Genomic DNA, 23,057 nt, shown 5'->3' with positions numbered 1-23,057 from the left:
CTACATTATGTATCCTCAGCGTGGGAAATTTCAGCTTTGAGATCTGGATACTGTTATAGATTTTCAACACAATCATCAAGAATGACAGGTTGACTTCACCCCCTTTTTATCTACAGGACCCCAAAGGCCATTCACCAGATTCCTGTTTCCTCGCTCATCTCCCAGAATTGTTGCCATGTTTAAGAAACTACACAGTGTGCTGATAATGATGATAAAGACAGTAGTTACTACACACAAACACACACACACAACATAGCGACCATTCACTAAGCCTGTCATCCATGTGCCAGACACCTTACCACAAGCTTTATATACATAATCTAATTTGATGCTTACAAACCTTATATGATTATATATTTCACAGATGAAGAAACAGATCCTGGGAGTTTAATTGTCTGAGATTATATAGTATGCTAGGGAGCATCAGATTTGCTATTTGAATGCAAGTCTGCCTGGCTGTAGCCATTATGCTATCCTGCCTCTTCATGCCTCCTTCTGCCATGACCTGCAGTAATCTTGAGTGTGCTCTCTTATGCTACTGTCTGTGTACTTGCTGGAGTTTAAGTTTCCATATCAGTAATTTCACGTGTCTAAGAGTAACAGAAAACCTGAAAACAGTGACATAAACAAATTATGTACAAAGAATTCCATAGGAAGGCATTTCCAGGTTGGAATGGTGACTCCGTGGTGTCATCAGGAGCTCCTTCTAACTGCCTGGGAGGTAGCCCTCATTTTTCTGCTGGTAAATTGGCTGCAGGAGCTCCAGTCATCACTCTTGTGTTCCAAACATGAAGTTGAAGTGGGAAGGCAGAGACAAAAGGGGGAAGCCAGCGAAGTTTTCCCCCTTTAAAAGTCTTCCCCAAAAACTCTACCCAGCAATTTCCATGTATCTATCTTTGGTGGGGATTGGGTTATATTACCACTCTTAGTTACAAGGAAAACTACAAATTGTATTTTATTTTTAGCTGGAAACATTGCTGTCATGTACAAAATTGGGATTCCATTAACATGAAACTTGATTTGTGAGTTTTTTTCAAATAAATCAAATAAATTCATCTGGTATGACCCTTCACCAGTGACTGACTACCTGGGGGAAACTTTGCGTGTTACAGAAGCTTAGAAAGACAAAATATGGTGAGGAAAACCAAAGAGTTGGTTCGGCAGAAGCTGGGAACCAGGTAGACTCTTTCTTGGGTACTCCAGAGAGTTGTCAAGAGTGCAGCCTGGCCCATACCCAGGGAACCGAGGGGTAAGGTTCAGAAGAGGAGTGTAATGTAACCCTGGCAATTTGAATCTAACTCCACTTGGATCACAAGTAGTAGGGGGAAAGCAAAGGAATCCCAGACCCTAAATATACCTTAAGCATTAATAAAGTTGCACCCCTGGCAAGGTTTTACTTCATGCGTATCTTCTATGGGTGGAAAAGCAGTTATTTCAGGTTTGTGTTGGGGGATTGCATGGCGGCAGGGTCAACTGATGAACAGAATGAGGAAATGGAGTGTAACAGAGCAACAATGGGCCTTAGAGCCACGTCTACCTGAGTTCGAATCCTGACATTTCTGCTTTAGAGCCATGTGACCTTGGACAAGTCACCTAACCTTTCTAAATCTCTTATTTCTAGTCTTAAAAACAAAGAAATTAATAACATCTTCCCCACGTGCTTGCTGTAATAAGTGACTATAACCTAGATAAAATCTTCCATCCAGAGTCTGGTTCGCACCTGCCGGCAGTGGTATTGCTGGCGCTAGTACTGGTGTCTTATGGCTAGGTGTTCTCAGGCAGCAGGTGCTGGCTGTGCACTTGCTGTGCGACCCATTGAACTGCCAGTCATGGTCTGGGTTTCTGTTGAAGGACGGATAGGGGAGATCTAGGAGGGTGGGTAGAGAAATTAATTTTCAAAGCAACAGCCACAAGGAAATGCCCTGAGCTTTTGACGTCAACTAAGGCAGGAAGCCTGATGCTGGGTCAGCTAAACTGTGGGTTTTAAATGCTCATTTGAGGCCACCTAAAAAAAGCTCGCAATGGAAGGTTTCATTTCTCCAAGTTTCACCTTCCTCCTTTATAAAATGAGGGTACCTGTGATGCCTGCCTCACAGGGTTGTTGCAAGGATAGCGCCTGCAGAGCCCTTGGTGCATAATATGCACCCAATAAATGCTACCTACTATTATTAATGATGCTATTATTAATGATGTCTCTTCCCTCCCTCTTTGCCTAAGCAAGAGTGGGGCTTCTGGATCCCAGTTTGTCTGCCTGTCTCAGCTCCAGTAATCCCATAAAACTTTTAAATAGGGCATAAAGTACACATATAATCATACCAGTTCCAAAAATGATACTGTGATATGTGATTAATAATGAGTTCTTCGATGGCAATAATATTTTCAGGTGCTTCTGTAGACTTGCAAATTTCCTTGGCATTAGTGCTTATGGAAATGAGACTGACAGCTCATGGCGCAGGGCAGCAAACAGCACGATCCGCCCATGTTTATTTACGTTCCTAGTTCCTTAAATAGCCCTGTGTCTCAGGTCAAAACTTCAGAGAATTTGCCATTTCTCTGCCAGTAACACAGGCTGGGGTGAGCGTGACTTAAATGTTCTTGCTTCTAATTGCTGAGATGTGAACAGGCTTGACTAGGAGTTAGGGGAACATCTCAAAACAAGCCATGTTCCTGGAAACAATATGCTGGTACAACATGCATTGCCATCACCACGACCTCTCTGTATTCGTGTTACCTTTTGCCCTTTCTAAAGCACGCTGCTGTGAATTTGTCATTTCATCCTCTATGAAGCCTAGGAAGAATGCAAAGGAGATTTCATTTCCATTTTTTAGTTAAGAAAATCAAGGCTCAGAAAGGTGAAGTGACTTGCTCCTGATGGGCGCTGGCTGCACGTGAACCCGGATCTTCTGCCCCAGACCCTTCTTGCAGGACTGCGCGTTGCCGCCAGCCTATGCCCCCGTACATCTGTAGGAAAACAGCATTCCCGTGTCTTCAAACCAGGTCGTCCCTTTAGAAGGGGTGAGCTGTAGACACACACCCCTGTGCTGTCATTTTAAACTGTTCAGAGGCCTGGAATTCACTGTATTCATAAAGCTTGAGGAGGGAAGAGGTCGGGGGTGCTAGAGCAGTGTGACCCCTCAGGCTGGATCAGGACTCACCGGCGGGGGGTCTGCTCCAGGGATCCTCTCTGAGTGGACTCCATGCTTACCCACATGGCAGGCACCGGGCTCTCCCTGAGAACAGAAGGTCCCTGCTGTGAACCCCACCCCTATTCCCCACCCCCCACACACACCCCTTTCCTGGACTTCCAGGGCCTGAAATCCCACCATTCTGGGCCTTGAGGACTGATTGGCCTTTAAAGAGATTCCAATTAAAACAAATACTTTCACTGTGTGCAACAGCATATATGTTTGTTTTTTTAAGAAAGAAACTTGAGCACTGTTCTGGGGGGTGGGTCACACACCTTAGTTCCTTGGGCCCTGCAGTATCTGCGTCTGTGAGATGTGAGTAGGAAGAGACACTGCAAAGATCAAATGAGATGTACTGTATGTAAAAGGTCTATAACCATGTAAGCTCGTCGGACAGCTGGGATGATGGGAGGGTCAGAGGAGGAGGAGGAGAAGGAGGAGGAGGAGGAGAGAGGGGGCCAGACCTAGAGCTCAGAGCACTGGGTCTCACCCAAGGGAGCTCCGCAATGGGGGCCTGAAGGCAAACTTGGCTGATGTCATGGTTTTGCCCGGGACGGGACCAGTTGGAGCCTTCAAAACCATTTGGGTTGCTGTGACCTCCAGCCATCTGTGTCTGGGAACGTAAAACAAATGGTTAATGGCATCAGATGGTTAATGATCTCAAATGTCCCCTGCTCACTGCCATAAGAGGGAAAAGAGCCCCCTGGAGAAATTATCATGGATGCTGTTTTCAAAGTTCCAATTAACTGCGTATTTGGGAAAGCCCATCTTGTGCCAGCTATTCTGATGGGAAAGGAGACATTGAGGGTGATGGGGGAGCTGTGCCTGCGAGGCAGCTTGAATCGACTCTACAAGGTCAAGAAGGCAGATGTAGGGCTCATATTCAACACCAGCAGTCATGGAACAAAGCCACCAGGGTCATGTCCCAGGGTGGGTCAGGAGCTGACTTTTGTCAGTCAAAATATGTGCCTAAGGGTAGGTCTGCCATCTGACCTTAAACTCCTGAGGCGCTCAGGGGCCATCCTCTGGTTGCTTTTTCAAAATGCCTTTTCTCCACCGTTGCTTGAGCCAAAGATGCCTCTGCTTTTCTCTCTTTGGGGCACCTGCCTGTGGTTGTGTCCTGTCTTTTCACTGGTTTAAAACTTCCTCCCTCTTTGCCTGTCTCTCTCCTCCAGCTGGTGAGACCTGCAACGACTTCCACCCGATGTTCTTCACCCATGACAGATCCTTCGAGGAGTTTTTCTGCATCTGCATCCAGCTCCTGAACAAGACATGGAAGGAAATGAGGGCAACTTCTGAAGACTTCAACAAGGTAACGTGGATCTGGGGTAGAGGTAGGGGCTTCCCATGTCATCAGAGGGGTCTGTTGCGTAGTCCTTCAGCTGTGGCAGTTGGCAAGGTGGAGGAATGAGGAAGACTGCAACTGAAGGTTGATTTGAGAGTGGAGAAAGGCAGACATCCCTGTGTGCTGGGGATGGCCTTTCGCTCTAGGGAAAAGCTTGGAGCAGCTTTGCGCCATTTGTCTAAGCTGGAGCCACTAGCAGAGGTCCTTTCTTGGGAAATATTGTCAAGGTGAACTTTTTCTTTTCGTGGCATTAGTTTGGGATGCCTTGTCAATACTGCAAGATCTACTGGGGCAGGTGCGTTCCTCCCACCTGGGCAGGAGACTGGCGCAGAGCAGATGAGGTCAGGAAGACTGCTCTGGCCAGTCTAGTGTGTTTTGTGGATTATAGAGTGTTGAGATAATCCGCCCTGTGCTGTGTCAAAAAGAGTTTTTATCCAAATGAAAGATCTCTTTTAGATAATTGAGTAATTAAGCTTATATGTAGCATTTCTTGATTTGTAGTAAGCGTTTGATCCTTTGAATTGAGATGTCCTATGGTTTTCTATATAATTTCTTTTAAAAGTGTAACTTTCTCATATTTATGTGTGGATGTCAGGGGGAGAGAAGAGTGTTGGCCAACTTAAAGGAATCAGAAGCTCTGGCCATGCTTTTGGAGATAAGCAAACTCCTTATCCTGTATCCTAAGGCACGATTAACAGTGATAACTGATGGCATTCAGACTTTAATACTTTTAATTTACTATGGTCCATGGCTCTGGGTGTGGTTGGCACCGTCCCCCACGCCCACTCACCTGGCACCAGGGACATGACTGCGTGTGGGAGTCTAAGTGTGTGGCTCACCATCGTACTGTAGGGCCTGTGTGGGCTCATGCTCGGTGCATAACATAATCTAATTGCAACTGTTCTTAATATTCTTGTTGGTCTTTGCCTCTCTGTCACCTTCTCTCTGAATTTACATCTCTTCCTTCTTTTCCATTGTATTTCTCGTTTGCGACATCTTGAACCCATGCTGGTTAAAAGGAAAACAAACCAGGGAAAGGGGGAGGGACAGTCAGATTGGAATCCTGACTGTCTCCCTCCGCACAGTGACTCACCTGCCCTTACAGCAGACGAACACCACTTCATCTCTGTCATCGAGGCAATCTCTGCATCTTGGCCATGATTAAATTCACTGAAGTAGGCCCCAGCACTGCCCCTCCACGGAGAGCCCTGGTCTGGAAGCTGCAATCCAGAACTGCCGTGTATCTGAGCCGCTCTGCCCGAGGACAGGCGGGATTCAAGAAAGAAATTGGAGAAAAGAAGCCTATTAATTTCCTCCTGATTGTAACTGCAGCCTCCTAAGTGCGCTTCACTTGATTATGAGAGAGTTTGCAATTCAGGTGCAAATCATCCTTGGGAAAGAGGGAAGAAAGAGCAGGGAGGCCTTTGTTCAATCAAGCCAAAAAAAAAAAAAAAAAGGAGTTAAATCATAGTCTTAGAAAGTGACTAAGGCCACTTTGCCCCGGATCGTTCCAGCTCTTCCTGCGCTGCAGTGTGAAAGCCACTGGTCCTCTGCTTTAGGTGCTGAGGACACCTGTTCCTCCAGGGGAAAGAGACCTCAGTGGCTGCTGCAGGTTTTGGCATCAGGTCAGCTGCTTCCTGAGAGATGTCATGCATCCTGCTTTTCCTGAATTACAGAAATCTGCATTTTTGTAAATGATAGATAATTTTGCAGATATGATTGTTGTTGCTCTGTGCACAGATAAGGTGTTTAGAAAATATTATCAAAGTTTTGCAGAGGACCGACTTAGGGGATGAGCACTCAAACACTTAAATCCTATAGAAGTTACGGTTTATGATATGAAGGGCCAAGAGTGCAATGTTGGCAAAGGAAATCAGAGGCCTTGGGCGGGAGGTGGTGGGCAAGGCTGGTGGAGGGAGGTGACCACGGCTCCTGGGTCCCTCTTGTTTATCACGGCTGTGTGCTCAGGTTGGTGGCGATAACATCCTGCCTGTCCAGGTTAAGGTCCTGCCGGCTGACAGCAAGCCCCCCAAAGTGGCACTCTCAAACTTTTCTCATAATTAACTTATGTGGCTACAAAAACCATCTTCGGCAAGATCTAAAAGCCAGGTTTGGGGTACCATTTGTTACTGTGGCCTTAGTGCCATGTTTTTGCATTGTCTGTAGATCACACACTAATGACTGGGGTCACACCTCTGCTGCCACGTAGGGATGGCAGTTTATGGCTGAGGGCAGGCAGCTTGTGGCCTGAGAGGCATTTCCATAGCTCAGAAGCCAAAGATGAGTCTCCCTGGTCCAAACTCAAGGTGTCAGCAGAGCAGTGTTCCTCTCTGGAGGCTCTAGGGAGAATCTGTTCCCTTGCCTTGCTTTTTCCAGCTTCTAAAGGCCACCTGCATTCCTTGGTACGTGCCCTCTTTGTCCATCTTCAAAGCCAGCAAGGGCAGCTGGAGTCCTTCCACATCCCATACCATCCCCCTAATCCCTACTCGCCTCCCTTTCCACTCTTTAGGACCCTCGTGATTATGCTGGGCTGCTTGGAGAATCCAGGAAAATCTCCTTATCCTAAGGGCAGCTGATAACAACCTTAATTCCACCTGCAACCTAGGATCCCCTTTGCCATATAAGGTAACATATTTATAGGTTCCGGGCATTGGAACGTAGACACCATTAGGAGGGAGTGGTCCTTTATATTACCTATTACGGTGTGTATTTTATTTTTGTTACATTAGATTTTTAGGTGTGTATATCAATTTAAATTAATGAAATACGGACAGACGAATCTTTTGTTAGTTTTTCTTTTTACTAATAGATGTAATAGCAGTCACAGAGTTCTGCTAGTGACTTCTGAAATACAGATATAATTATGTCCCTTTTCTTTTATGTCCCCGTTCTGTTCTTTAATAAAAGAAGGCCCCAGTGTGAGAGCCTCTAGTTCAGTTTGAAGACTGTGTTTCTGATTTTTTTCCTGCTGCCTGCTGATCAGCCACTGTTCTGCTTTACCTGATAATAAATTGTAGGAGAGAAAAGAAGTGAAAGTTAAATCAGTTCACTTTTCTCCTTGTTATTAAGTTGGTAGCAGAGGAGATTGAATTTAGGAGCAAATATGGGTTTTGAGTTACTGGTAGATTTAATGTTTTTTCTTCTTCCCTAACACTGTCCAAATCAAATTCAGAAATACCTTGAAAGAGCCCAACATGAGACATAATTTCTTTTGAACTTTCTTGGACACCATCTCAGGCTGTTGCCACTTTGAACAGAGCATGGAAGGCGGATTTAATCATCAACCCTGTGACCCAGGGCTCTGTGAGCAGGGCTCAGCTATCTGCTTTCTTCAGCTCCTCTCTGGAGAAGCAGTGCCTCTCAGTTCAAAATTTTGATTTGTTCAACAAACTACACTAGATTCTATCAGAGGTAGGAATAGCTTCTGCAACCTGCCTTGCTTGGGACACCAGTTTATAGATATCTAGTGCGTGGTAGTTAATGCCACTGCTGGAAGAGAGTGTTTGGAAAAGCAGCTGTCTTCTGCTCTTCCGGGTTTGGGAGGCAGCAGATGGAATGTTTTTTATTTATATAAGAGAAGTAGAATTGGAGAGTGATTAAAATATTTATGCTTTGAAAAGTACTTTCTTTCACTTTCTCAATATAGCAGTCTGCAGAATAATCCATTGATTCAGGCCATTGAGTTTGTATTCTATGTTTTTGTCTTTTATTACCAATATTTTAGAGCATGCATTATTCATTTTTATGGGCATTAGAGAAGAGCTAAACTGCAGCTGGATACCTCAGCACACAAATGGCCCTATAATCATTTCATTGAAGCCCCCATTCTTGAGCAGGGTAAGAAAGAGGATGCAGTTGATTTGGGTATTTCAGGTATGGGAATCTCATATAAAGTATGTGTGGCTAACTGTTCCACTTTAAAAATTCTAACAAGGGTATGCACTTCAAATATATATATTTGTGTGTAGCAGTGTTTCTTAACCTTGGCTGTACATTAGAATCACCTGAGAGCTTTTGAAAACCCTATTATCCCAGTACCCACTTGCACCACAGACTAATTAAATCATTGGAGGGAACAAATGAACGAATATTTTCATTAAGGTCGATTTGATCATTAAAGGTGATTTGTGTCAATAGAATCCCCATCAGTTGACACATGTGACTCTTATCACCAGCTCCTGTAAATTGCAGGCGTAGATGGAGGAGTCTGTCTGTTGGTCTTTATGTCCCAGGTTCTGTTCCTGGTTCTGCTACTCAAGAGTTCTATCCCTGAAAATTTAAAAATAATTTTTAAAGGATACCATTACTATCTCTTATGGTGGTGTGATATTAAGTTGAAGTAATTAATGTAAAAATGCTTTGAGGAAGTAGAAATGTCATATGTGGTTGTAAAGTGCTCTTTTTGTATTTAATAAGATAAATCCTGTCTATGAAAAATGAGTAAATTGCCCTTTTCAAAAAAAAAAAAAGACTCATTTTTTGGCCATTATTTTAAAAAAAGGAAATAAAATGAAAAGTAAATCTGTCTATGAATCCCACATTAAGTTCTGAACTGTATCAATAACCCATTTAACTTTGGCAAAAATAGGCTTTGAGCTGAACGTTTTATGGATTTCAGAAGTGTCTTCTTCTAAACAACTTTATTAGATACCTTAGTTAACTGTGTAAGACACAGGGTAGTAGCCTAAAAATCGGCAGGTCCCACGATTCTCATATACTTTATGGCTGGTGAAAACTAAGGCCTCCCCAACAATTACCTAGTTGCCCAGACCTCTCCAGTGATGGCTGAGCCCTTTTAAATGCCATCAAAATATTTGTTCATAGCATCGATGTTACTTTAGATGCTATGAAAATCGATGTTATAAACCAAGATCAGGTGACTTTGCCAAACTTTCAGATTACCAAAATGGAAAACACTAATGATTTGAAAAATGAAGTCAGTCTAGAGTAAAAGTACTATTTTGAAACTTTATCCAACAGCGTAAGCTAAGCACACATAGCAGAGGTTAGAATCTCAGGCTTGCAGATGAGAAACCGTCCTTTAAAATAGCAGAGACTGTGTATGGGGAGAACCCCGGCCCATTAAACAAAGCTGCAGCTGCCCCTGGCCAGGCTGTGAGCTTCACCCGAGTCAATGGGAGAAAAATCTCAATTAGGAAGAATTGGAGAGCAGGGCAGAAGGAAACATCCCAAGAAAGCCTCTGGAAGATTTTGCATAGGAAATAACCAACTAGTCACATCCAGTGGATTATAGTGTGGTATAGAAAAGGGATTGTGTTTGAAACCTTAAAGGCAGCAAACACATGAATAAAAAAAGGGAAATATGTTCATTGCTCAAACTGTTTGCAGCTTACTGACTTTGTGTGCATGCTTTTCAGGGGACAATTGTATATTCAGAAGTCCCTTTCCTGGCCAGCTCAACTTCAGAGTGGTGCAGAAGGCGCTCTGTTGGTTAGCTGAGCTGGCCTAGGGAATGAAAGGTGGTCTGTAACTCTCATCATGAATAAACATGAGTCTCCTCATTTGCATGAGGCAGGTGACTGTAAAATATCTTGGAGCCAGCTGTGAAAGGAAGCTTTGTGAGTCTGTGCCCAGGGGAAGCTGGGAGGACTCAGAGTTGTTTATCTTCATTAGAATTCCATCTAGTGCTACTGTTATTGATCTGAACTGGGCCTGGTGTGGCTAATAAAGTAGGTGTACGTTTTAATTGAAACATGAATATTTGAGTAGAGGAGAAGTCTTTTAAAGAGCCCTAATGTCATACAATGAGGTTATCCATTTTTCAGCTGTCTAGGCCATTAACAAGTATTTATGCAAAAGTCTTCTCATGTTTCACAGAGGTCTTTGGGTTTGCCACGCAGGCAAGCGAACCTCTTCTAGAAGCAAATGCATTATGTGAATAGATTTATGTTTTCCTTTGATGTTTCCCACTGAATAGGTAGCAGATGGTTTCATGTGTGTCTACTTTTAAGCTATTCATATAAGGCAGAGTTATCCTTTTTCATGGAATTGGCCACTTTCTGTTGGACAGCAATCACGGTATGTCCCCTGCAGTCCTCACTATCAATTATGCTATCTAGAGACAGCAGAAGGACTGAGAAAGTGATTTGGCTCACTCATTTTTTTTTCAGCAACTATTTGTTTAAATAGACCCTGGTGTGTATACTTCATAAAGAGAAACGTATCAATAACAGGTAACATGTTCTGGCCACCCAGGGAGGCAGCTGTGCTGCAGAGCAGTATTTCTCACTCCCTTTTGCATTATTAGCCCCCCAAGGAGCTTTTTCAGACATTTTACCCCTGATCACCCTCCCCCTGAAATTGTAATTACGGATACATGATGTATCTGTTTATGTAATGTATGTATGTCTGGGCTTTATACATAAAACTAGTACAATATTTTTGCTCCTCCAAGAACCAGTTTTTGCCCCCCGGGGATGATACATGCCCCGCCCTCCCATGCCTGGTGTAGAGAGGAGATCTGAGGCAGAGAGTCGGCAGAAGGATCTGGTGGCAGTCCGGGTTGGCCTCTCACCAGCAGTGTGACCTTGAGAGTGTCCTTAACCTCCAGGTCCCTTCTCATCTGTAAACTGGTAGCGGCAATAATAATAACAATAGTATTTCCCAATCCCTGTGAGGATTAGGCCCTCAAGGGTTTGCTTTGCAGATTGCCCTATACAAATAGGAGGTGCTGATCTCAACAGATGAACCTCAACTGGCAGTAGTTTGCTCTTGGTCCTGCAGTATAACTGAGCTGCTTCGGTTTCTCAAGATAGTTTATTCAAATATCTGGAAATACAGATTGTCTCATACCTCTGTATGGGAATCCGGAGAGCTCTAGCTTGGCCACAGAAGGGATTTTGATCACAGTGCAGACAAATTCCTAAGTGAGAAGGTTCCCGATGTGAGGTGGAGGGTCACTCCTCTCCAGCCTGCCCACACACAACCGCACTTCAGGTGACTCCGCGATGGGGACGGTAGTGATTAAAGAGTGATTCGGTCCAGCTGGATGACCTTGTGCAAGGGACTCAGCCCTGTCGGCTTCAGATTCCTCATCTGTGAGATGGGGACGGGAAAATGACCCATGGCTGGGGTGGCTCTGCACCCCTACAGTGTCAGGCAGATGAACTGCTTGGCTCAGTGCTGGCCTGGAGCCAGCACCAGTGCAGTGATACACAGCTGGGAGAAGACAGGGTGACACCGGATTCCAAATGCCTCTGAAAAGGAAAAGGAGCCTCCTGGCAATGCTGACGGCAAACCTAACTTCATAGAATGGCTGTCTCGGTGTGCCCCATGGTGGCCCCAGCTGCATGAGGTCCATGCAACTCGTATGAAGAATGTAGAGATGGCCATAGAGTGGCCCATTTGTAGGGGGTCTCCTGAGGCTGTGCCAGTGTGCCCTGCCCCTCCCCCACCCCCACCCCCATTTACAGTCCCAGCTGCATCTCCTTATAAAGCGGGACCCTGCAAGAGTCCTGACTCATCCAAGAAGAATCAGATTTTGTTGACCCTGTTCATGTAATTTCCACAAAAACGATTAAACTATTTAAAATCTGTTTAAAGGTTAACTGCTACCTTAGGCTGGAAGACATTGCTAATGTATTTTGCTTTCTGGACAGTCTCTATAACTGGAACATTTATGAAAATGGTATTGACCATGAGTGAGGCTCACAGACAATTTTGGATAAGCCTGACAATAGTAAATATATTTCTTGGGTGTTCCTTTGTGTTCAAGATCTTGCATAGAGTTCTCATTTCTAAAGTCTTTCTGGAGCCAGTATATCTTTGCATGTATAACATGTGCTGCGTTGAGACTTGCCAATTATGAGAAGAAAATAATTGATAGGCTCTTCTGCTGAACAGCAATGAGATCTATCAATCCCTTGGTTCAATTTCAGACCATCCCTGAACATGAGAATGACGATGACTCTCTTAGTTAACTGTTTTTCTTAACTCTATTCAGCGACATCTGAAACTTCTTTGCCTTATATTAACTACACTTTGGGGCTCTGTATGAGTTGTTAACTGGTTTCTATGACCTGAATTCTAGATTCCATTGTGGATTATAGAAGGGATTTGATAATGGCACAGAAACCATTTTATTAGTATGTGTCCAATTAAAATGAAATTACCCACATTTTAAGTAAGGCATAATGAGATTTAGACATTTTAAATTAAAGGGGAGATAAGAATCAGAGTTGGATAGCTAAGAAGGGCACCATTAAGTGGGAATTACTCATGAAATATAAGTCCTCATTGATTTAAAAGAAAATATTTATCTTGCAATTGCAAAGTAAATTGTTACGTGGGAGATTGAGAACACACTTCCAGAAAGGGATATGTCTCCTAAGGCAGAACTGAAGAGCAGATAGGTGCTGTCGTATAGATGCTCTCTATTGGGAACTGAGGATACCAGATGTTACAGTGAGTGGAGAATTGATGGCAACGAGGGGCCTCACTAAGATGAGAAAAGGACTCAAAATACCAGCGTAGGATCGGAGGCCGTTTGCAAAGACTTCAGACAAGTGAGATTTCCAAATATCCTCTACAAAAATGCCAAACCTAGGGAGTCAGGAATTAAAATATATATTTAGTTATTAAATTATTAACTATGCATATTCAAACTTTAATTTACATTGCTTATATGCTTGTGCAGAATTCTCAAAATCGTGCTTTTATTTCTGAGCAACAGTGAATTACAGTCAAGATGCTCCACCGGCCTTTTACCAAATAGGAGCTAAAACACGCACCGGCCTTGTGCCGCCCCGGCCTGCCTGCTGATCACCAGGCGTGGAGCCAAGCCACTGAGTCAAACAGGTGAGAAGCAGGGGACAAAGGTTGAGAAGCCAGCAGAGGGTTTCAAAGGAAGGCTGACTTTGACAGCAGATTCTGCAGCCCTTTTGTGGCAATTGTTATAGGGAGAAAAATGAACATTAAAACTTGAATTTGAGAGATGAGAATTCCAAATTGCTGGTTTCTTCATCTTTCCTCTTTTCTCTCCCCTTTCTTTTGTTGTTTCTATGTGTTTTCCTGCTGTTCTGGTAAAACTAAAAATAATAGTAGGCGCTCAGGGAAGTCATTTAGGCAGATAGTCTACTCAGACACCATTGCCCCAGTCGGACCAACCTTCTTTAGGAAAGTTCTCAAGCCTGCAGCTATCACTTTTGCAACAACTCACTCAGATCCCCCTGAAATGCTCCATTTGCTCTGTCCCTGTGAACACCCAGACCCTGGAACTTATCACAGTGAACTGCAATCTTCTGCTTAATCATCAGAAGTCCTCAGAGCAGAGCCTTGCTTTTCCCATATTCTCAGTATCTAGCACCATGCTTAGGATAGAGAAATTATTCAGTATTACTATCTGACAGCCATCATCCAGACAGCATGGCCACGTCAGTGTTCCCCATCTTGGTTAATAGGGTCACTGTCCAACCTTAAATGTCATCTATTCTTGCAACAAGTTTTATTTGTGTCTGTAGCACAGTGCCTATGGTAGGCACTGGGAATACAGAAGTGAACAATACAGGGTGGTTTCCTCTGTCATGGAGCTGGCAGTCTAGTGTGTTTCTATTTGGAAACTTATAGACTAGTCTCTCTTTGTGAAACCAGTCAGTGGCCAAAGTCACTGCAACCACTACATGGTCCTTTGCCTTTTCATCTTTGCTTTGGTTCATTATCTTCCTCTTCTTTCACTCCATTTGTGGTAGATTGAATGGCTGGTCACAATTCTTCAATGCTCCATGGTAGGTGTACCTCTACATCCTTGCCATGACCTCATGGTAGGTGAAGTGTATTTCCTCCACCCTTTGACTTTTGGTTTGGCCAAGTAACTTGTTTGGACCATTGAGGTGTGCATGGATGTGAAGTGAACATAGGCTTGACTATTGCTTGTATGGTTCAGTTGGGCTCTTACCATGATCATGAGAACTGCATACCCTGGGTGGCTACTGCCCCTTTGGCATAGGTCTCAAAATGAGACATGGAACACATTTTCCCCAGTCAGCCCACAGAATCACAGCTTGAAACAACCACCTCAGCTGACCCATAGACCTGTGAGTATGAGAATAACTTCTTAGCTGTTGGGGTTGTTTGTTATGCAGCGTTAGTGTGGCAATAGCTGACTAAGACACCAGCTGTTGCACTAACTTACCTCCCAGCTTTGAAACCTTCCCACTTTTCAATTTCCTCTAACACAGATCTGACCACATCGTTCTTGCTTTTATTCCTTCTGTGTCTGTCCATTGCCTGATTCATAAAGCTTCCTGGTTAGCAAGATGTTCAGATTTCTCCTCAATTAACCTAAAATATTTTTCCTGCCTTATCCCCATATCTTCACCCTGCACCTGCCCCTAGGCTCTACCTACATATCCTGAACTACCCACCACTTTTTGTGTGTAAGATCATGCTTTCATATTTTAGGAATTAGCTCATCCTCATTCCCTCTGCCAGAAATGTCTTCCCCCATCTGCCTGTTAAAATTCTACTTATCCTTTAGAATTTTGCACAAGCGCCACCTTAGTGAGATGGTTACCATCTCTCTTTCATTCAGAATGAAAGTTTGCACCTCTGCCCCCACAGCACGGAATTCAAAATTTCTTTTGGAAAATATCTTCTAGCTCTATAGCAGTTAATTATTTATAAATCTGTCCTTCTACATTAAGTCAATATATCATTGGAGACAAGAACTATAGCTTTTATGTCTTAATATCCTCCACATGCTTTTTAAGTAGCATCTACTCAGTTACTTTGGGTTGAATGTTGAATGAATGAATGGCCAGAAATGTTTAATTCACTTATTTAAAAGAGTCCACCTGGCCAATAAGCTGAATTAATTTACCTCATTTTAACATGGGATAGAAACAGTTGTTCAATTCATGGGGGCCATAGCTACTAAATGTTTTGCAGTTCTACAGAATAAAGAATTCTCATCCCAAATGCCCATAGGCCTTATTGAGAAATGCTTCCAGGCCCTTCCATCAAAATCTCTTCTTCAGATGTCAGCACTTTGAGAAAGTTATAAAATGATTTTGCTCTTTGTTTTTTTTTAATAAAAAGTGGCTGTAGTTATTATTTTTCCACCCATGTAGCTTTATATAAGGTGAATGGAAAGCTTCAGAGACATTGAACTGTTGCAAAAGAAACTGAATTTCTCTTTTCCAAGGAGCTTGGTTGGATCTCCTTGTTAAAATAAATTTTAAAAAAATTCTGTTTTATTTTTTACCTTCATTCATTTATCATGTCACTCTAAGGCATGCTTAACCCACATGCCCTGGCCATTCGGGGAGCTATTTCCCACTAGTCTTGTTTCTAGGCCAGTGGGGAAAATAACATCAATAACAGCACCTACCCTTTCCCACGATGGATGCTGACAGTCCTTCTTGTGCACAGGACAGATGGGGCCGCCAGCCTTCCATCCCATTTAGGGGACTGGTACCTACAAAAACACATTCAAGACACGTGCCTGTGTAGCAGGCACGCTAAATCACCAATGTGACCATGTCGTGTCATTCACAAAGATTGTCTTTTGTATTTTACCTTTATCCCTGAAGCTTTCTTAAATTAGGAAAAAAAAATTCATTCTTCCAAGAGTGTCATAGAGTCGGAAGACTCAGTTCTGGCCACAGTGCTGGAGGCAGTCAACTCCCCAGCACTCTTCTGGTCTCATTCTCCTTATTTCTCTCTCACATATTCATTGGTGTGGCGTGGCTGGATCAGAGGTGTGTGGCATATGGTTTTTTGCCGCTTGAGCTGCTGCAGAAGAAAATGTCATTGGCATATAATGCCAGATTTCCATTTTGTGAATCACAGAGCATGGGATTCTGCCCGAAAGCTCCCTGGCCACTCTGTTCTTAAAGCAGAAGCAGAAAAGGGTAAGAACTGTACATCCTGCAGGGGGGCTGTTTCTATTAAAATGCATTTATCAAGATAAAAAAGTATATATAAAATACGTGCTTCTGCCCTCAAGTGTGTTAGAAAAAGCTGCTTAGGCTTGTTTCATGGTGGTCTGGGCACTGGACGAGCCTGGATATTTCTTCCAAGCCTGAGCTACGCAGACACGATCAGTCAGGGATTCAGACAGATAAGAATTCGCTTGTGCATGTACCAGGGGAAAAAAGACTGTGAGTAGAAGATACCAATGTTTTTTGGATACAGTTTACTAGAATTTTTATTCATTAAATTTTCAAGTTATAAAACTCTTTTGCTTTAGGACAGAGTTGGCAGCCTGTGTTGCCCCGTCCCCCTGACACAGAAAGATTAGACAGAACCATATGAAACTGCCAATATTTGACTGTTTTGGTTTGACAAAACCTACAATTTCAAGTGGGTCAACCTAATAATTGTTGTATGTTATGTGGAATCAGAGATAGTTGCCCATCAGCACTTACTGTTGATTTCTGATGCAGTCTTCTTGTATGTTATTCACAGTACCTGGTTCTCTCTCATGTGCCCTTGTTTGTTACCCTTGTTCTGTGATCATTTAACTCACCCCAATAATTTGCAATAAAGCCTGTCAGTCAAGAGCATTGACCCTGGGCCCACGCAGTGGGACTCAAACCCTAGCTGGGGCACTTCCTTGCTGGGTGATCTTGGGCAGGTGAATTACCCACCTTGCTTCGTCTCTTCATCTGCAAAATATGGATCTTAATCTAGTTATTTTGAGGGTTAAATCAGTCAGTATTAGGCAGAACCACATGAAATGGCCAATAAGTGACCATTTCTGAGTCACAAAAGTAGTGGTTCTGTATGGCTCACCTTAATAAATGCAAGGCACTGGGGCCATTCCCGTGAGGAAATGACAGGAGGGATCTCAGGGTGCCCCAGATTAGGCGGGCATGGATTCCAGTCCAGCGCTACCTGTCACAAACTGCATAACCCCGGCTTTTCTACTGCGTCTACACTCACCATCCTGCCCTCCTGCCCAAGGCTGTGTTCCCAGAGATGGTCTTCGGGTGCTTTGGATTGCATCCCTTCTCTGCCCTGGGACTCCATCAGCATCACCTCCAGTCCTTACAGCAGCGATCTCTTCCTCTCGGATGCTGTCTTCTCACCAGGATGTAAATGTGCACAAATCTCCCACATTTTAAAGAACAAATATATGACTGTCTCAACCCCCTGTTCGCTCCTGGCCCCCCTCAAAGCCACATTCCTTAAATAGTTGCCCCTGTTGCCTCTCCTTTTCACAGACTGGTTGATCCACTGCAACCTGTCTTCTGCCCTCACTAAAAATACAACAAAGCAGAAGATGAGAAATATGACTCTAAAAAGCACTGGATTACAATGTCAGTCCTTGAAAACCTCTTTAGGCACAGAAGCCACTGGTTTTGTCAAAGCCAGGAATGACCTCTGATGGACAGCCGCATTTGCCTTCTTTGCAGCACTTGGTCCTGCGGGTCACTCTCTCCATCTTAGAAACTATGTCACCGTGGCTTTGGAAGGGAACATACACTGCAAGCAAGGTGTATGTACAATGCACACAAGATATATATACAAATGGCACATTGTGTATACATGTACATGTATGTGTGTATATGGAAGAAATAAAATAATAATCATTGTTCATTACTAGCTATATTTTTAGAAAAAAATTAACAGGTAACTAAAAATACAACTAACTTCAAGAAGAGAATATGACTCTAAAATGCATTAATATATATTTTGGATACAAAACCTCTTTAGCCACAGACTTGATTTCTAAGAGCCAAATGGGAACTGAGAGGAGTTGTTGAGTTGTTCTAAATTTAAGACTGGAAAGAAGTCTCATTGTTATGATGTTCTGATGAAAAAGACAGACATCAAAAAATTTATAAAAATAAATCTTTTATCCCTTACACCTTCCTGCCTATTTGCATCCTCCCCCAACCCCATCTCTTCTCTTCAGCCTAAAAACAGACCAAAATCATTACTGTCCCCAAGCAATATTTTTCAACCCTGTTCCTCTGTCAAGTTCTTATCCAGTCTCTGTCTGCCTCTGCGCTGCCAGTTTTCCCAGAGAGAATGCCACCGCTCCTTCCCCGCTCCTCACCTCGGTGTGGTCCGGTGTTCACCCACATCCACCTGCTGCAACTGCTTCATTGAGATTAAGGTCACCCCCTGATTGTCGTTGCTCCTCCTGTCCCGCCACTCTAAAGCGTTGTCTCGTGTGTCCCTTCCCCCCTGCCCTGATCCCTGGGATCCTCTCCACCCCTGGATTCTTGCGGCACTGACCCCTTAAGCATCAGAATTCCCCAGGGCCCTCTCCTGTTCCTGCTCCGGCCACCACCCCCTACCTACCTGCACGCTCTCGCCTGGCACCGTCACCTGCGGCAGACAGAAGTCCACCCTTATGGTCTCCTGAGCTCCATCCTCGTGGGTGGGCCACAGAAACCTCAGACTCTGGATGTCCAAAACTAACCTCTTTATTCTCAGGGCTCTCTTAGCCAGTGCTTCTTCTGTGCTCTCTGACTCTAGGAGTGGCATGACAAGCCACCCGTCTCCCCGATGTACGATCTGGGTGTGAGCTCTGGCTTCCTTCCCTGTTCTCCTGATAGAGCCCCAAGTCCCACCGATCCGGCAGTGTGTGAGAGGGAGTCCCCTGCCCCGCAGTGCTGTGGCCCTGCCTTCCGGTGCCACCATCTCAGCCCTGGCCTCCGTGCAGGAGCCCAGACCAGCAGGAAAAAGCGGTAAATACCACCAAAAGCACATCTAAAGGTGTTTTTAAGACAGGAAAAAAAAATCATTTTCTTTCTCTCCTGGAAGTGCCTTAATTTTTTTCTTTTGGTCTTAAAAGAAATTGCCACTCTAAAGAATCACTCTTTGTCCTTGTCATATCTTAGCAACGCGATGAATGCCCTTCACCAAGGGTCTCAGTTTGTTCTATCTCCTGCCCTCCTGTCTCCAGCATCTCTTGCGTAGACCGTGTGTTTGTCTTATAATTGTTCTCCGTGAATCTGGACTTGGCGCACCCATAAGTTCTCTTTCCCTCAGCTGCCAGAACTACCTTTCTAGAATGCAGTTCTTCTCATAAGACCTTTGTCCTGAAAAACCTTCGGCTTCCTCTTCTTCCAACATGACAGCAAAGCTCTGCATTCTGCCCCAAACGACTTTTCCTAACCACATGCCTGTTACACTCAGAAACACACCTCCTACTAGCCCATAATTAATCCTGCAGATCGCTCCCTGAGAATGCCTTGCATTTCCAGATCTCTGTCCTTGACCATGTTCCCCCAGCAGCCCTTTCTGTCCTCCAAGGCCCAGCTCATGGTCCCTGCAGAGCTCTTCCATGGGTGCGGGAGTAATCATCCCCTCTTAAGTTCACTTTCTGTTTCCCTCTCTCGTAGCACTTAACATACTGAGCCATATGCTGAGTTTGGAAACTTCTGAGCCAATCATCTTTGCTTCAAATAGGCCCCTGCCACCACGAGGTCCCACCCCCATGGCCACCTTGAGGCCATGCTGCAGAGAGAGGCCTGCAAGGCACAGAAGACCATGGTCTCAGGTTATAGGTGGTTATCCACTCTCTCTCTTGCTTGACTCGACTCCTGAGAACTGGGACTAATTCATACTCATCTTTCTACCCCAGGGTGCCTGCCAAATATATATAGCAAATGCTATCTGAACCGAACTTTTATCCTGACAGTGATGAAAATAAAAGTAGCTAATCTTTCTTTTTTATAAATAAGCTGATAATGTTTTAAAAGGAAAAAGCACACTCTGAACAAACTTTGCAACCTGTGAAACAACTTGAGTCCGTAAGTGAAGGGCATTCATTGTGTGGCTAAAGTATGACAAGGAGAAAGTGATTCTTCAAAGTAGCAATTTCTTTTAAGACCAGAAGAAAAAAATTAACGCATTTCCAGGAAAGAAGGAAAAGGATTTTTTTTTCTGTCTTAATAGCACCTTTAGATGTGTTTTTGGTGGTATTTACTGCCTGACAAAAGCCAATTGATTTTCCCTGCTGGCCTGGGCTCCCGCACGGAGGCGAGGGCTGAGATGCGGCAAACACTTCACTTCCCAAACCATGCTGTGGCCTCAGCCGGGCAAACGTAGCCTCTAGCTGTTTCTGAGGTTGATTACCTGCCTCTGAATGGGGCAAAAGACCTGTAGCTCTTTCTGCAAAAAGGAAAGGAAGAATTGGCATCCATGATGACATTAAAGGGTTCCTTACTACTGCTTTGCTGGCAGAAACCTTGACATTTCAGAAGAATTTTAAGAAACCTGTTGAGACACGGTTCCTGCTGGGAAATTCATGAGCAGTTGATCTCATTTACTGAGCCATTCAAGACAAGGTAGCTATTTGGAATCACAGGTATTCAAGGGAGAAAAACAAAGGTATGCATGTAGATGTTCATTTCATTGTTATTTATAAGAGTGAAAAATTGAAAGTAGTTATTTGAAAGTGGAGATATGATAAATTAACGTATGATAAATTAACGTATGGATAAATTTATTTATATGTTAAAATTTTTTCAGTCATTCTGAATGATATTTGTGAATAGTATCTAAATGTCAGAAAGCACTTTTTGTATTATGTTAGATGTGTGTAGAGCAGGATGCAAAATTATATCTCAACTAAGGAAAAACACAAACTAAGAAGAGTTGAATGATTTTAACAATGATTTCTTCTGCATAGTGCGATTAAGTATGATTTTTTTCTTTTCTTTTATGTTTTTAGTGTTCACATTTTCTCTAACATGTATGCTCTTATAATCATATTAAAAAAAAAAACCCTTAAACTATATGGCTATAGAACTGTCACCAAGCTCCAGGTGTGGTTTGATCAGTGGTACCAGTCAAGGGAATTCCTTGATCTTGACCCCCCCATGTTATAAATTCAGTCTGAGTTTGTTTATTCTTCCTTGAAATAAAGTATGGGTTCAGGCCAGCCGTGCCAGCTCAGCCAGTGCCTGGCATCGTAGCCTGAAGTTGATTGGTACTAGGACCAAAAGTCCTCTGAGGCTTGATTCGAGAAAGTCTCATTAACAGGAAGGAATTTCTGAGCAGATGTGACATCCTTGAAAAAATAAGCCAGATCACAGACAGAGCTGGACCCACACCTGGACTACTTATAAAATGGGTTTCCGAAGGGAGCAGGGTGTTCAGGAGTGCTTCCCAGAGCACCCTCCTCCCTCCCAGTCCAGGATTGCAGGAGTGGGAGGAGGAAGGAACGGGAGACAACAGGGGACGAGTCACTGAGATGCTTTCAGATATCCTCATCTTATGACTTTATCCTTGATGTTGGGTAGAACCACAGAGAAGTACTCAGAAGACTTTCATAACTTCCCTAAGCATAAAGATTTGCAATAGGATTTTGTCTTCTTGACCAAGGTATCAGAAACATCTAGAGATGGTATTCTTGGTGTTGTATTAATAAATCCAGCCTTAGTGGGTTCCCAGTATTGGGGATAGCTCTGGAAAGAAATAACTGTGCAATAACATGAAATGTGCAATAGCAAAAGCACCTAAATTGTAAGGAACTAATTCATAGAGGAAGGGTTTTACTTAGGAGTGCTTCAATGTATGAATAGAAGCTCACCAGGTAAGCAGAGCAGAATCTGCTGGGAAAAGACATGAAGTATAATAAAATACATGAAGTGAAAATTTAATAAATGCAACTTTTTTACTTTCAAGATATTAAGACTGTATTCTTGGTTTCTCGAGACTTGAAAGAAGCATGAGGCAACAGGTTAAGGCACATTATTATAGACACTTCCTTAATATTACTAGAATGAGTGGACACCAGTTCCTTACTTCCAAATCAGGATTTTTTTTGTGAAATATATTTTTTCAATGTGTGTTCAGAACAGCTGAGATGTCTATCTAACACACGGCAGATTCCCGCAAAACATAAGCAAGAGCACTTATTCTTGGTTCAATGTATGTGACTATACTTGCTTCACAACTCTCGTGCTTGTCACCATGCCAAGAGAAATGTAGACAATGCATTTTGGAAACCATGTTTCATATTTGCCTTGGGATGACTTGTTGGGGGCAGGGGTACATTTTTGCATTGCATATTAATGGGTTTGTTATTGCCCTTCAGGACCAATTTTTATTTATATTATCAGATTAACTCCTTTCTACAATTAGTGGCTTACAGATGTGGGCAAGTACTGGGAAATAAAATTACATCTTTGTCTAAATTTAATTTCTGCACAAATTAGGTTGCGGAGCTTGTGCTCTGTGAGAGTTGGGAATAACCTGTCAGATATCCTTTGCCTAGGGGTCATGGTTCACGTTTAATTGTAAATAGATAAAGAACAGTTTGAAGGGATCTGGCTCTTACAAGCTGTTGACATTGAGGGATTGGGTTTAGGAACAGACCTGTCCTTGTGCTGGCAGCGCTGGTTCACTATGACCAGGCACACTCTTGCATTGGTTTCCATGGAGAGGTGATGGGTTGCTGCTGATACTCATGGAAACTTTGGGCAGACAGTTGTGATGTGGCTGCCTTCCTATAAAGCCAACTTCCTTACCAAGGGACAAAATAAAAGTATTTAGGTTTAAACAGAACTCACCCTAGAATTGCATATGGTGACCCCTTGGTTCTG

The 23,057-nt window shown here is 43.4% G+C and overlaps 1 protein-coding gene across 5 annotated transcripts in view; it reads left to right on the top strand.

Annotated features, from left to right (window-relative positions):
• Positions 1 to 23,057, top strand: part of ELMO1 (engulfment and cell motility 1) — a 503,740-nt gene that overhangs the window by 354,094 nt on the left and 126,589 nt on the right. For all 5 annotated transcript variants that reach the window (XM_045564710.1, XM_045564711.1, XM_045564715.1 and 2 more), the window contains exon 16: positions 4,361 to 4,497. In XM_045564710.1, coding sequence (XP_045420666.1) covers positions 4,361 to 4,497 — 137 coding nt within the window. The remainder of the gene's footprint in view (positions 1 to 4,360; positions 4,498 to 23,057) is intronic.

The sequence above is a fragment of the Lemur catta genome, chromosome 11 (assembly GCF_020740605.2).
Source record: "Lemur catta isolate mLemCat1 chromosome 11, mLemCat1.pri, whole genome shotgun sequence".
In the NCBI taxonomy this organism is placed as follows: Eukaryota; Metazoa; Chordata; class Mammalia; order Primates; family Lemuridae; genus Lemur; species Lemur catta.
Note: the sequence above shows the minus strand (reverse complement) of the source record. Positions and strands in the feature narration are given on the sequence as shown.